The sequence below is a fragment of the Ornithorhynchus anatinus genome, chromosome 21, assembly GCF_004115215.2.
Source record: "Ornithorhynchus anatinus isolate Pmale09 chromosome 21, mOrnAna1.pri.v4, whole genome shotgun sequence".
Classification (NCBI taxonomy): Eukaryota; Metazoa; Chordata; class Mammalia; order Monotremata; family Ornithorhynchidae; genus Ornithorhynchus; species Ornithorhynchus anatinus.
Genome location: NC_041748.1, coordinates 23,548,772 through 23,562,629, shown reverse-complemented (window position 1 = coordinate 23,562,629; position 13,858 = coordinate 23,548,772). Strand labels below are relative to the sequence as shown.

At 59.4% G+C, this 13,858-nt stretch overlaps 1 protein-coding gene across 2 annotated transcripts in view; it reads right to left on the bottom strand.

The window, feature by feature from the left end:
- The window catches only part of TXNRD2 (thioredoxin reductase 2), a 93,909-nt gene that overhangs the window by 79,531 nt on the left and 520 nt on the right, over positions 1-13,858 (bottom strand). Inside the window, exons 2-4 of one of the 2 annotated variants that reach the window (XM_029049048.2) lie at positions 4,076-4,141; positions 3,036-3,092; positions 571-715 (exon numbers count right to left, since the gene is read on the bottom strand). In XM_029049048.2, the coding sequence (XP_028904881.1) occupies positions 571-715; positions 3,036-3,092; positions 4,076-4,141 (268 nt within the window). Of the gene's footprint in view, positions 1-570; positions 716-2,774; positions 2,969-3,035; positions 3,093-4,075; positions 4,142-13,858 lie in introns of those variants that run through there. The other variant, XM_029049049.2, reaches the window with a different exon arrangement.

Genomic DNA, 13,858 nt, shown 5'->3' with positions numbered 1-13,858 from the left:
ACCTGTGACTCCCACGCCCGGGCTCTTTCCACCGAGCCACGCGGCCTCTCTGATCCCGGCCCTTCCCTGTCACACGGGGATTTCGTAAGGACGGCACGGGAAGCGGCGTGGCCTGGCGGAAAGAGCCCGGGCCTGGGAGTCGGAGGACTTGGGTTCTAATCCCGGCTCTGCCACGTGTCTGCTGTGCGACCTTGGGCAAGTCACTTCTCGGGGCCTCGGTTGCTCCTCCGTAAAACGGGGGCTGAGACTGTGAGCCCCACGGGGGACGGGGGCCGTGTCCAACTCCATCTGTTCGAATGCACCCCAGCGCTCGGTACAGTGCCCGGCACCTAACAAGCGCCTAACAAACGCCGTCATCGTTATCATCGTTATTACCGTTACCGGCCGAGAGGGACCGGGTGGGTGCCTCCAAGCCCCAGTGACGGGGGGGACGGGGGTGGGGAGGGTGGGGGACGGGCAGACGTTCGTCACCGGCGGCGCCGGACCGGGAGAATCCATTCAAATCCCAGAATCGGAAGCCGGGGGAGGCGTGGGGAGTCGGCGCCGAGGGCCGGCCCGTCGTCGACTTACCAGTCGTGCCGGACGGGGCCAACCACGTTCCAGCCGTAGTAGCGGGCGTCCCGGATGGCCCCTCCCAGGAGGGCCGCCTGGTGCATCAGTTTCTTGGGGACGCAGCCCACGTTGACGCAGGTCCCGCCGAGACCCCACTTGGTTCCTGACGGAGAGACGACGGACCTCCCGACACCCGCACGAGCCTCTCTACCGTTCCCGCCGGTCCCCCACGCGGCAGCGGGGCCTAGTCGGCGGGGCCCGGGGGTCTGACGGACCCGGGTGCCGATCCCGACCTGGCCAATTATCTACCGCGTGAGCCCGGGTGAGTCATTTCACGTCCCTGGCCGGAGCGGCACGGCCTAGTGGCAAGCACACGGGCTTGGGAGTCAGAGGACGTGGGCTTTCATCCCCGGCTTCGCCACCTGTCTGCTGTGGGACCTTGGGCAAATCACTTCACTCTTCTGTGCCTCGATTACCTCATCTGTAAAACGGGGATTCGGTCTGTGAGCCGCAACCGGGACAACCTCATTACCCTCTATCTACCCTAGCGCTCAGAACGGTGCTCGGCACGTGGTGAGCACTTAACGGATACCATAATTATTATTATTATTCCCTACAATGCCTCAGTTGCCTCATCTCTACGTGAAGCGTTAAGATTGTGGGGTAGGCGCTGGGTCCAACCTGACCGTTTTGTACTTTCCCCATTTTTTAACGGTATCTGTTAATAATAATGTCGGTATGTGTCAAGCGCTTACTAGGTGCAGAGCACTGTTCTGAGCGCTGGGGTAGATACAGGGTCATCGGGTCGTCCCACGCGAGGCTCACGGTCTTCATCCCCCTTTGACAGATGAGGTCACTGAGGCACAGAGAAGCGAAGCGACTTGCCCACGGTCACCCAGCTGCCAGAGCTGGGATTCGAACCCATGACCTCTGACTCCCAAGCCTGGGCTCTTTCCACGGAGCCACGCTGCTTCTCTAGCGTTTACTATGTGCCAGCCACTCTATGAAGCGCTGAGGTAGACACAGGCTAATCAGGCTGTACGTAGTCCCGGCCCCACATGGAGCCTCACGGTCTTAATCCCCGTTTTACAGACGAGACAACTGGCTCCCAGAGAAGTGAAATGACTGGTCCGAGTTCACCCAAGTTTCCTGCAGAAACGATGCGGGCACGTCACTCCCCTTCTTCAACACCTCCGGCGGTCGCCCGTCGACCTCCGCTCCGAACAGAAACTCCTCACTCTAGGCTTCGAGGCCGTCCGTCACCTCGCCCCTCCCTACCTCTCCTCCCTTCTCTCTTTCCCCCGCCCGCCCCGCGCGCCCCGCTCCTCCGCCGCCCGCCTCCTCGCCGTCCCCCGTCCTCGCCCGTCCCGCCGTCGACCCCCGGGCCGCGTCCCCCCGCGGTCCCGGAACGCCCTCCCTCCTCGCCTCCGCCGGACCGGTTCTCTTCCCCTCTTCGAAACCCTACTTAAAGCTCGCCTCCTCCGAGAGGCCTTCCCACACTGAGCTCCCCGCTTTTTCCCTCCGCTCCCTCTACCCACCCCTTCGCCTCTCCGCGGCTAAACCCTCTTCTCCCCCCTTTCCCTCTCCCGTCCCACCCCCTCGGCACCGTACTCGTCCGCTCGACCGTATATATCTTCATCACCCTATTTATTTTGTTTATTTTGCACATCACCCCGATTCTATTTAGTTGCCATTGTTTTTATGAGATGCTCTTCCCCGTGATTCTATTTATTGCCAGCGTTCCCGTCCCTCCGTCCGTCCGTCTCCCCCGATCGGACCGTGAGCCCGTCAAAGGGCGGGGACCGTCTCTATCCGTTGCCCATCTCTCCGTTCCAAGCGCTCAGTACCGTGCTCTGCACATAGTAAGCGCTCAATAAGTACCACTGAATGAATGAACCCAGCAGAGAGGTGGCGGAGCCGGCTCCGGAAACCGGATCCTGCGGCCTCCCAGGCCCACGCGCTATCCAGTAGGCCGCGCTGCTCGGAATCCCCCCCGAGCCCACCCCGGCGGGCCGAAGAACCGGGGAGCGCAGCCTTCCCGGCACGGTCCGAAGGCCGCGGAGAGGGCACGGACAGAACGCCGGCCTGGAAGTCAGAAGGACCCGGATTCTGATCCTGACCCCACCACTACTCGTCTGCTGTGTAGACGTGGGGCAAATCATTCTCTGCGCCTCAGTTCCGTCATCGGCAAAGCCCCACGTGGGGCGGGCACCGTGTCCAACCTGGCGAGCTCGTTGAGGACGGGGAAGAGCGTCTGTTGGTCGTCCTGTGGTGCTCTCCCAAGCGTTCGGTACAGTGCTCTGCACACGGTAAGCGCTCAATAAATCCGACCGGCCGGCCTCCGGCCACGGGGTCCGGAGGGCCGTCCGACGGGGCGGCTCGACCTCTCCTCGTCCGAGGGGCCCGGTGCCCGACGCGCCCAAGTGAACGGCCCGGGGGGCCGCGTGCCAGCCGGTCTGCTTGCCGACATGACCCGCGCTCACCTCTGGGAGAGGGCTCCACGTAGTCCAAGACGGCCACCTTCTTCCCCAACTCGGCGGCTGGGAAACAAGAACACCGGGAGGGCGGGGGGCATGGTTATTTCACCGTTAGGCCCCGACCCCCGAGGTTAGGGGCCGCCGATCCAACGGATCCAACGTCCGCAGGAACGGCCGCACCGCTGTCGTGCTTATAAATTCATTCGAGAAGCGGAGTTTCGCAATAATGGTATCCGTTAAGCCAGGCACTGTTCTAAGCGCTGGGTTTTACCCCCGACAGACCGCCGTCGTCGTCAGAATTTTTTAAAGAGCACGCGGAGAAAGGGATCCGGGGGGAGGGAAATGAACAGCAGGTGTCGGGGCTGGGGCAGCGCTGGGAGCGGGCAGGGGTGGTGAAAGGGGTCGGGGGCCGGGGGTCTCCGAGGGATGGCAGACCCCCGTTCCGTGGAACGCTTCCAAGCGCTCAGCGCGGTGCTTTGCACACAGCAAGCCCTCACCCGATACGACCGAATGGATGAAAACGCGCTCAAGGAGAGGCCGCGGGTGGCCGTCGATCGAGCCGCCGATCAGTCGGCGGTATTTATCGAGCGCTTCCCGTGGACGGAGCACTGTCCTAAGCGCCTGGGAGAGGACGCTATGATCAAGGCTCCTCCGGAAACCAGGCGGGGGGTCTGGGTGGCCTCCGCGCCGGCCGTGGGAAACGGGGCTGCCGAGGCCCGCCGGCCTCCGCGCTGGCCGGGGGGGGGGGGGGCGGCGCGGACATATAGGGGAGGGGCGGGTGTGAGGGCGAAGGGGCGGGCACGAGGCGGGGCGGAGCCCAGCGGGGGGCGGCCGGGCGGCCCGGTGGGCCGGACGCAGGAGCGCCGTTGCTCGCGGGCCGGGCCCGATCCGCCTAACCGGACCTGGGCGATGCCCCGTGGGCGGAGGGGGGCGGTCCTCGCCCGGCTCCGAAACCAGACCCTCTCCTCCAGCCCGCTTCTGATGGGCACACACGGGGCATTCCTCTCCCGGGGAGGCTGGGAGGATGCTCGGGGGGCACCACGCACCTTCCTTGGCACAGGCGAGGCCCCCGGACCCGCCGCCGATGACGACGAGATCGAAGTCGCTGGGCCCTGAGGAACAAGAACGAGGCACGGCGAGAGCACCGGCAACAGGCCGGTGTCTCGTATCTACCCCGGTGGTTAGTACGGTGCCTGGCACGTAGAAAGCACTTGAAAAATACCACAATTATTATTATTCTTATAAATACACACAAGGGGGCTTATCTGGGATGGGGGGTAGTCTGGCCCATTCAAAACAGCTGAAGGTAATAGCTTTCTGTCCTTCAACAAATAAGACTATTTAAGAACGGTGGTATTTGTTAAGCGCTTACCATGTGCAAAGCACTGGTCTAAGCACTGGGGGGGGGAGTACAAGGTGAACAGGCTGTCCCACGTAGGACTCACGGTTTTTAATCCCCATTTTACAGATGAGGTAACTCAGGCACGGAGAAGTGAAGCGACTTGCCCAGAGTCGCACAGCGGGCCAGCGGCAGAGCCGGGATTCGAACCCATGACCTCTGACTCCCCAAGCCCGGGCTCTTTCCACTGAGCGCATTTAACGGATTCTTGCCTTCATAAAGAGAATATTCACTTCCAATGGCGAGAACCCAACAAAGAACTCCGGAATTCCTTTCATCGTTCCTAGGCATCATTTGAGAGCTGGAAAGAATTTCCCCGAGGAAAACCGGGCGGTGCAAATCCCAGCTCATCTCCCAGATCTCGTAAAGAGCCGGCCTCACCCTAATAACAATGACAAAATAATTACGCCTCTGTGAGATGGTTACTCTGTGCCAGGCACCGTACTAAGCACCGGGACCGATACGAGTCCCTCAGGCCGGACGGTCCCCGTCCCGTGAGGGGCTCGCCGTCTCAATCCCCATTTCACAGAGGGGGTAACCGAGGCACGGAAAAGCGAAGTGACCCGCTCAGGGCCGGACGGCAGACAAGTGGCCGAGCCAGGATTAAAACCCATGACCTTCTGCCTCGCGGGCCCGTCTCCACCCCGCAGCTTTTCACGTCGGACGCCGTTAAGTCTCACGGTCTAAGTGGAAGAGAAGGCGGATACTGAATCCCCATTTTACGGATGAGGACGAGAGAAATGGAATAATAATAATAATGATAGCGTTGGTCTCCGTCAAGCGCGTAACTATGTGCAGAGCACTGTTCTAAGCGCCGGGGTGGATACAGGGTCATCGGGTCGTCCCACGTGAGGCTCACAGTCTTCATCCCCATTTTGCAGATGAGGGGCCTGAGGCCGAGAGAAGCGAAGTGACTCGCCCACAGTCACACAGCTGACAAGTGGGATTCGAACCCATGACCCCTGACCCCCGCGCCCGGGCTCTTTCCGCTGAGCCACACCGCTTCTCCATGACAGGCCCGAGGTGACACAGCACACGGGCGGCGGAGCCGGGATTGGAACCCGGGCCCGCCGCCTCCCAGGCCCCGCGCTCTTTCCACGAGGCCTCGCCGCTTCACGGCCTGCTAGCCGAAGCTTCCCCGGACTTGCGGTGCGTCGGCCGGGCCGACCTCCGGGGCTCCCGGGCTGGCGGCCAGCCCCGTTCTGTTCCCGCTTTGCCTTCCGCAGTCCGCTTCCCCCGTTCGCGCCGCCGACCCCCGGCCCACGTCCTACCGCCGTCCCGGGACGCCCTCCCCGCTCACGTCCGCCAAACTCACTCTCTTCCCGTCTTGGAAGCCCTCCCGAGAGGTCGCCTCCTCCAGGAGGCCTTCCCCGACTGAGCCTCCCCCCTCCCTCTGCCCCTTCATCCCTCTTCTCCCTACTTCCTCCCTCTACTCTTCCCTCCTTCCCCTCCCCGCGGCGCCTGGGCGTATTTGTATATAACAATGCGGGTATCTGTTAAGCGCTCACTAGGTGCCGGGCACCGTTCTAAGCGCTGGGGGGAGATCCGGGGTCATCGGGTCGTCCCACGTGAGGCTCACGGTTAATCCCCATTTTCCAGATGAGGGAACCGAGGCCCAGAGCAGCCAAGTGACTCGCCCAGGGTCACGCGGCTGACAAGTGGCAGAGTCGGGATTCCAACTCAGGACCTCTGACTCCCAAGCCCGGGCTCTTTCCACTGAGCCGCGCTGCTTCTCTATAATGTATACTGTATATATTTCTTTCTCTATTTATTTTGTTCACGAGGTATGTATAACTAGGATCCTATTTATCTCGACGATATCGACGCCAGACAACTTTGTGTTTCGTTCTCTTTGGCTTCGCTGTCCGGTCTCCCCCGTTTAGACCGTTAGCCCGTCACCGGGCAGGGAGGGTCTCGATCTGTTGCCCCAAGTGTCCGTTCCAAGCGCTTAGTCCGGTGCCCCGCACGCAGTAAGCGCTCAATAGATACGACTCGGTGAACGAATGAACGGGCTGACTGGGTCTCCCCGGACTAGCCGGCCCGCTAGAGACCGGGGCCCAAGACAAGTAAACAGTCCGGTCAGCCGGGCGAGACGCCGAGTTGGCAGGAGGGCAAGACGGCCCCGGGCACTGCGATCGGTCAATGGGTCCATCCACCCGAGCTACCCGGCGTCCACCGTGGCCTGCCGCCTCGAGCCCGGGCGTCAGGGGGTCCTGGGTTCTAGCCTCTGGCTCCGCCGCCTGTCGGCCGTGTGACTTTGGACAGGTCACTTCGCGTCTTTGGGCCTCCACTAATGGCATGCGCTAAGCGCTTAACTAGGTGCCGGCCACTGTACTGAGCGCCGGGGTGGACGCGAGCAGATCGGGGGACACAGGCACATCGGGTTGGACGGTCCCTGTCCCACGTGGGGCTCCCGGTCTCAATCCCCATTTTACAGATGAGGTAACTGAGGCCCAGAGAAGTTAAGTGACTCGCCCAAAGTCACACAGCTAAGTGGCGGAGGCCGGATTAGAACCCATGACCTCTGTCTCCCGAGCCCGGGCTCCTGCCACCGAGCCACGCATTACCTCATCTGTAGAATGGGAATTAAGACCGGGAGCCCCACGAAGGACAGGGACCGTGTCCAACCCCATCCCCTCGATTCCATTTATTGCTACTGTTCTCGTCCGCCCGTCTCCCCCGATTAGACCGTAAGCCCGTCTAAGGGCAGGGTCCGTCTCTATCTGTTGCCGATTTGTCCATTCCAAGCGCTCACTACAGTGCCCTGCACATAGTCAGCGCTCGATAAATAGTAGTGAATGAATGAAATCTGCTTGGGTCCACCCCAGAGATCAGTACGATGTCTTGCACAGAGGAAGCGCTTGACACGTACGATTACTGTTACTCACAGAGCGATTCTTGGATGCAGAGTGCTTGGGAGAGGCCAGTACGACGGAATAGGTAGGCGGAGATCCCTGCCCGCGGGGGATTTACCGATTCAGATCTTCGAACGTGAAAGTACACAAGGGACGGCACACGCGTGTGGCTCAGCGGAAAAAGAGCGCGCGCGCTCGGGGGTCAGAGGTCATGGGTTCGAATCCCGGCTCTGCCCCTTGGCAGCTGGGTGACTGTGGGCGAGTCCCTTCACTTCTCTGGGCCTCAGTCCCCCCATCTGGAAACTGGGGATGAAGACTGGGAGCCTCACGAGGGACAACCTGATGATCCTGCATCTCCCCCAGCGCTTAGAACGGTGCTCCGCACATAGTAAGCGCTTAACAGATACCAACATTATTATTATGACGCGCGTGTTTACGTGCAAGAGGGTGGAGAGAGCCTGGGCTTTGGAGTCAGAGGTCATGGGTTCAAATCCCGGCCCGCCCACTTGTCAGCTGGGTGACTGTGGGCAAGTCTCGGTGCCTCAGTTCCCTCATCTGTAAAATGGGGATTAAGACCGTGAGCCCCACGTGGGACGACCTGATTCCCCTGTGCCTACCCCGGCGCTTAGAACGGTGCTCGGCACCTAGCAGGCGCTTAACAAATACCAACATTATTATCATTATTATTAAGTCACTTCACTTCTCGGTGCCTCAGTTCCCTCGTCTGGAAAATGGGGATTAACTGTGAGCCTCCCGTGGGACGACCCGATTACCCTGTATCTGCCCCGGCGCTTAGAACAGTGCTCTGCGCAGAGTAAGCGCTTAACAAATACCGTCATTATTATTATTATTATTATTATTAACCCTGGCCTTCGCACACACACCAGTCCCCTCCTTTGGTGAATTTCACTGTCACTACAAAGGACAGATATAGATCTTAGATCCTGCACTCGCCCAAGCACTTAGTACACTAGGACAGTGCTCTGCACGCAGAAAGTGCTCAATAAATACCACCGCCTGGTAGAGACGCCACAGAGAAGCAGCATGGCCTGGTGAAGACAGCACGGGCCCGGGAGCCGCAATGACCTGGGTTCTGATCGCCGTTCCGCCTCTTGTCTGTTGAGCGACCTTGGGCGAGTCACTTCATTTCCCTGGGCCTCAGGAAGCCCGTCACTGGGCAGGAACGGTCTTTAGCCGTTGCCGAAACGTACGTTCTAAGCGCTCAGTACGGTGCTCTGCACATAGTCAGCACTCGATAAATACTACCGAACGACTGAATAAGTCTACAAAATGGGGGGGAAGGGCTGCGCGCCCCCACGTAGGCCAGGGACGGTGTCCAACCCGATTATCTTGCTTCTACGGAAGCGCTTAAGACAGGGTCTAGCACATAGTAAGCACCTGAATACAAAAAAAAAGGTCAAATGATCCATCTCAGAGCTGTGGGTAGGACTACCTTCAAAATGCAGCAGAATCACGCTCAATCAACGGTATTTAGGGAGCACTTACTACGTGCAAAGCACCCAACTAAGCGCCCGGGAGGGTACGAGACAACAGAATTGAAGAAACCCTCCCCGGCCCACAGCGGACGGGGAGAGCTTAGTCTCCTGATTCACATTTTAAAACGCAGCTTCCTGGTTGTGAGGAGATTCCCGCCTGAGGCATCCGTGACCTGAGCATCCATTTAGTATTTATCGAGCGCTTACTACGTGCAGAGCACTGTACTGAGCGCTTGGAATGGACAAATCGGCAACAGACAGAGACGGTCCCCGGCGGGCTTACGGTCTAATCGGGGACGGCTCCTTGGAGTCAAATCGTCCTCTCCCAAGCGCTCCGCACATAGCAAGCGCTCAGTAAATACCACCGGTCAGGCGGCTGGGGAAGGGCGCTGGCGAGGCTGCTCTGCCCCCCCCCCCCGACCCGACCGTCGGTCACCCACCTGCCATCTGCGTCCGCTCCCGTCCCACCGCCGGGGGACTGTCCGGCCCCCCCCACCGCCCCGGGAGGCGTCGGGGGCGTGAGGGCGGGACGGCGGCCGGGACCGGGCCGATAAGGGGGACGGCCGACCCCGCCCGCTTCCCACAGCTACGTCCCCGGGGGGGGGGGGGTCCCCCCACCCCGACACCGGCCCGACGGCTCTTGGGAGCCAGCGTGGCTCAGTGGAAAAGAGCCCGGGCTTCGGAGTCAGAGGTCACGAGCTCGCCTCCCGGCTCTGCCACCCGTCAGCCGGGTGACCGTGGGCGAGTCGCCTCACTTCTCCGCGCCTCGGTTCCCTCATCTGTAAAATGGGGATTAACCGGGCGCCTCAGGTGGGACGACCCGATCGCCCCGTATCTCCCCCGGCGCTCAGAACGGTGCTCGGCACATAGTAAGCGCTTAACGGATACCCACGTTATTATTATTATTACTTTTCAACGGTATCTGTCAAGCGCGTACCACGTGCCGGGCACCGTACTAAGCGCCGGGGTGGATGCGACGTAAGCGGGACGGGCAGAGTCCCGGTCCCGCGTCGGGTTTCCAGGCACGGGCCCCGTTTTGCCGAAGTGAAGTGACCCGCCCAAGGTCACACGGCAGCCAAACCATTTAGGAGAAAGGTCTCCAGGCGCGAGGAGGAGCCTGGGCCTCGATAAGGAAATCGATAAGGCTGTATCTTCCTCCTCCCCAGCTTGTCTCTCCCGCCTCCGTTTCCTATCACCCCGCTGCAGCTGCTGGGACTGGACCTCGATGCCGATGACGGCAGTTAACCGGGGTAATGAGAAGAAGAAAAATAACAACGTCGGTACTTGCGAAGCGCTTACTACGGGCCGGGCACCGCTCCAAGCGCCGGGGCAGATACGGGGTCATCAGGTTGCCCCACGGGAGGCTCACGGTCTTCATCCCCATTTTACAGATGAGGTCACCGGGGCCCAGAGAAGTGACCCGCTCCCAGTCGCACGGCTGACGGGGGGGCAGGGCCGGGATTCGAACCCATGACCCCTGACTCCCGAGCCCGGGCTCTTTCCGCTGAGCCACGCTGCCTCTCAGGACGTTACGGGTTCTAATCCGGGCTCCACCGCCTGTCCGCTGCGTGACCTTAAGGGAGTCACTTCACCTCTCTGGGCCTCGGTCACCTCATCCGCAAAACGGGGGTGGGGATCCGGACTGCGTCCGACCTGATCCGTTGTTCCACCCCAGTGCCCGGCACGTAGTAAACGCTTAACCATCCCCTTGGACTTTTTCTTGCTATTGTTTTAAGGAGATGCCCATCCCCTTCATTCTATTTACTGCTATTAATAATGTTGGTATTTGTTAAGCGCTTACTACGTGCCGAGCCCTGTTCTAAGCGCCGGGGGAGATACGGGGTCATCGGGTCGGTCCCACGTGAGGCTCCCGGTTAATCCCCATTTTACAGATGAGGGAAACCGAGGCACGGAGAAGTGAGGCGACTCGCCCACGGTCACCCGGCTGACGGGTGGCAGAGCCGGGAGTCGAACCCGTGACCTCCGACTCCGAAGCCCACGCTCTTTATTGTTTCTGTCCGTCCGCCTCCCCCGATTAGACCGTGAGCCCGTCAGTGGGCAGGGACTGTATCTGTCGTCGAATTGTACATCCCCAGCGCTCAGTACGGTGCCCTGCACATAGTAAGCGCTCAATAAACACTTAACGAATGAATGAATGAACCAACACCGCTATTATTATTATTATTATTATTCCCCCCGGGGGAGATCTGGGTTCTCAAGGCCGGGCCCGAGAAGCTCACACCCTTGAAAACGCCCAGCCCACAGCACAACCCAACCTCGGAAAAGGGAGAAACGGGGGGCGAGGGTGCAGGGGGTGCCAAGGAGGGAGGGAAGAGAAGGAACGTGGCCTACTGGAAAGGGCCCGGGTCTGAGCGTCCAAGGACCCGAATTCCAATCCCAGCTGCACTGCCTGTCTGCTGTGTGACCTCGGGCAAATCACTTAACTGCTCTGTGCCTCAGTGCCCTCCTCCGTAAAACGGGGATTCAGCCTGGGAGCCCTAAGCGGGACGGGGATCGGGTCCGATCGGGCTGCCTTCCGTCTACCCCGGCGCTTAGTACAGTGCCTGGCGCCCGGGAAGCGTTCAACAAATATCATTTTTTGAAAAAGACAACCACCCCCCTCCTTCCTCTCACAAGCCCTTAACCTTGCCGTTGTCCTCGACTTGTCCGTCTCCTTCTACCCACGTATTCAATCCGTCATCAGATGCCGTCAGTTCGACCTTCGCAACCGCCAAAATCTACCCATCCACACGTGGAAAGAGCCGGGGCCTGGGAGTCGGAGGTCACGGGTTCAAATCCCGGCTCCGCCACTAGTCGGCTGTGTGAATATGGGCAAGTCACTTCACTTCTCGGTGCCTCAGTGACCTCATCTGGAAAATGGGGATTAAGACTGCGAGCCTCAGGTGGGACAACCCGATTGCCCTGTATCTACCCCAGCCCTCGGCACGTAGTAAGCGCTTAACGGGTACCGCCATCCTTATTATTATTATTATTCTCCGGGCCTCGGTGACCTCCTCTGGAAAATGGAGATTAAGACTGCGAGGCCCACGCGGGACAACCCGATTACCTTGTATGCGCCCCAGCGCTCACAACAGTGCAAGGGCACATAGTAAGCGCTTAATAAATACCACAATTATCAGTATTGTGTGCAGAACCCTCTCCCCAGTGCTTGGGAGAGTATAACCCAAGCGAGCTGGCAGACACGCTCCCTGCCCGCAACGAGTTTACAGGTCTATTTATCTTTTTTTCACGGTATCGATGAGGATGTTATTTGTGAAGCGCTTCCTATGTGCAGAGCACTGTTCTAAGCGCTGGGCGAGATCCAGGGTCATCAGGTTGTCCCACGGGAGGCTCCCAGTCTTAATCCCCATTTTACAGATGAGTTGTCCGCTTGTTTCGTTTCGCTGTCTGACTCCCTCTTCTAGACTGAGAACTCGTTGTGGGGCAGGGATTGTCTCTGTTGCCCAACTGTCCATTCCGGGCGCTTAGTACAGTGCTCTGCACCCGGTAAACGCTCAATAAATACGATTTAATGAATGAAAGGAGGGCAAATTGATCCAAGTTCTTCTCTCCCGCCCTGATAGACTGTACCAGCCTCCTCGCTGACCTCCCTGCTCTGCAGTCCCTACTTCACCCTGCTGCCCGGATGGTTTTTCTCCAGAAACGTTCAGCTGACATTTCCCCACACGGAAAAAGTGGCTAGAGCCCGGGCCTGGGAGCGGGAAGGTCACGGGTTCTAATCCCCGCTCCGCCGCCTGCCAGCTGGGCGACTCGGGGCAAGTCGCTTCATTCATTCAATAGTATTTATTGAGCGCTTACTGTGTGCAGAGCACTGTACTAAGCGCTTCACTTCGTGGAGCCTCAGTTCCTTCATCTGTAAAACCGTGGCTCAGTGGAAAGGGCACGGGCTTTGGAGTCAGGGCTCACGGGTTCGAATCCCAGCTCTGCCACTTGTCGGCTGGGTGACCGTGGGCGAGTCACTTCACTTCTCTGTGCCTCAGTGACCTCATCTGTAAAATGGGGATTAAGACTGTGAACCCCACGTGGGACAACCTGATAACCCCAGCGCTTAGAACAGTGCTCGGCGCCTAGTAAGCGCTTAGCAAATGCCAACATTATTATTATTATTATTAAAACGGGAGTCGAAACTATGAGCCCAAGGGTACGCCCACCCCCAGCGCTTAGAACAGTGCTCTGCACATAGTAAGCGCTTAACAAATACCAACATTATTATTATTACTTAGAACGGCGCTTGGCACATAGTCAGCGCTGAACGGCAACGGGCTTAGGCGTCAGAGGTCGTGGGTTCTCATCCCCGCTCCGCTGTGTGACTCCGGGCAAGTCACTTCGAAAAGCGGCGAAGTGGAAAGAGCCCGGGCTTGGGAGTCAGAGGTCATGGGTTCGAATCCCGGCTCTGGCCCTTGTCAGCTGTTTGACTGTGGGCAGGTCACTTCACTTCTCTGGGCCTCAGGTCCCTCATCTGGAAAATGGGGATGAAGACTGGGAGCCTCGTGTGGAACAACCTGATAACCCCGTAATCTCCCCCAGCGCTTAGAACAGTGCTCGGCACGTAGTGAGCGCCTAACAAATACCAACTTCACTTCTCCGGGCCTCAGGGACCTCATCTGGAAAATGGGGATGAAGACTGGGAGCCTCACGTGGGACAACCTGATGAGCCTGTAACTCCCCCAGCGCTTAGAACGGTGCTCGGCAGCATGGCCCAGTGGAAAGAGCCCGGGCTTGGGAGTCAGAGGTTATGGGTTCGACTCCCGGATCTGCCGCTTGTCAGCTGCGTGACTGCGGGCGAGTCACTTCACTTCTCGGTGCCTCGGTTCCCTTATCTGTAAAATGGGGATTAACCGTGAGCCTCACGTGGGACAACCCGATTCCCCTGTATCTCCCCCAGCGCTTAGAACAGTGCTCTGCACACAGTAAGCGCTTAACGGATCCCAACATTATTATTAGTAAGCGCTTAACAAATCCCAACCTCACTTCTCTGGGCCTCGGTTCCCTCATCTGGAAAAGGGGGGTGAAGACCGGGAGCCCCGCGTGGGACCCGATGATCCTGTATCTCCCCCA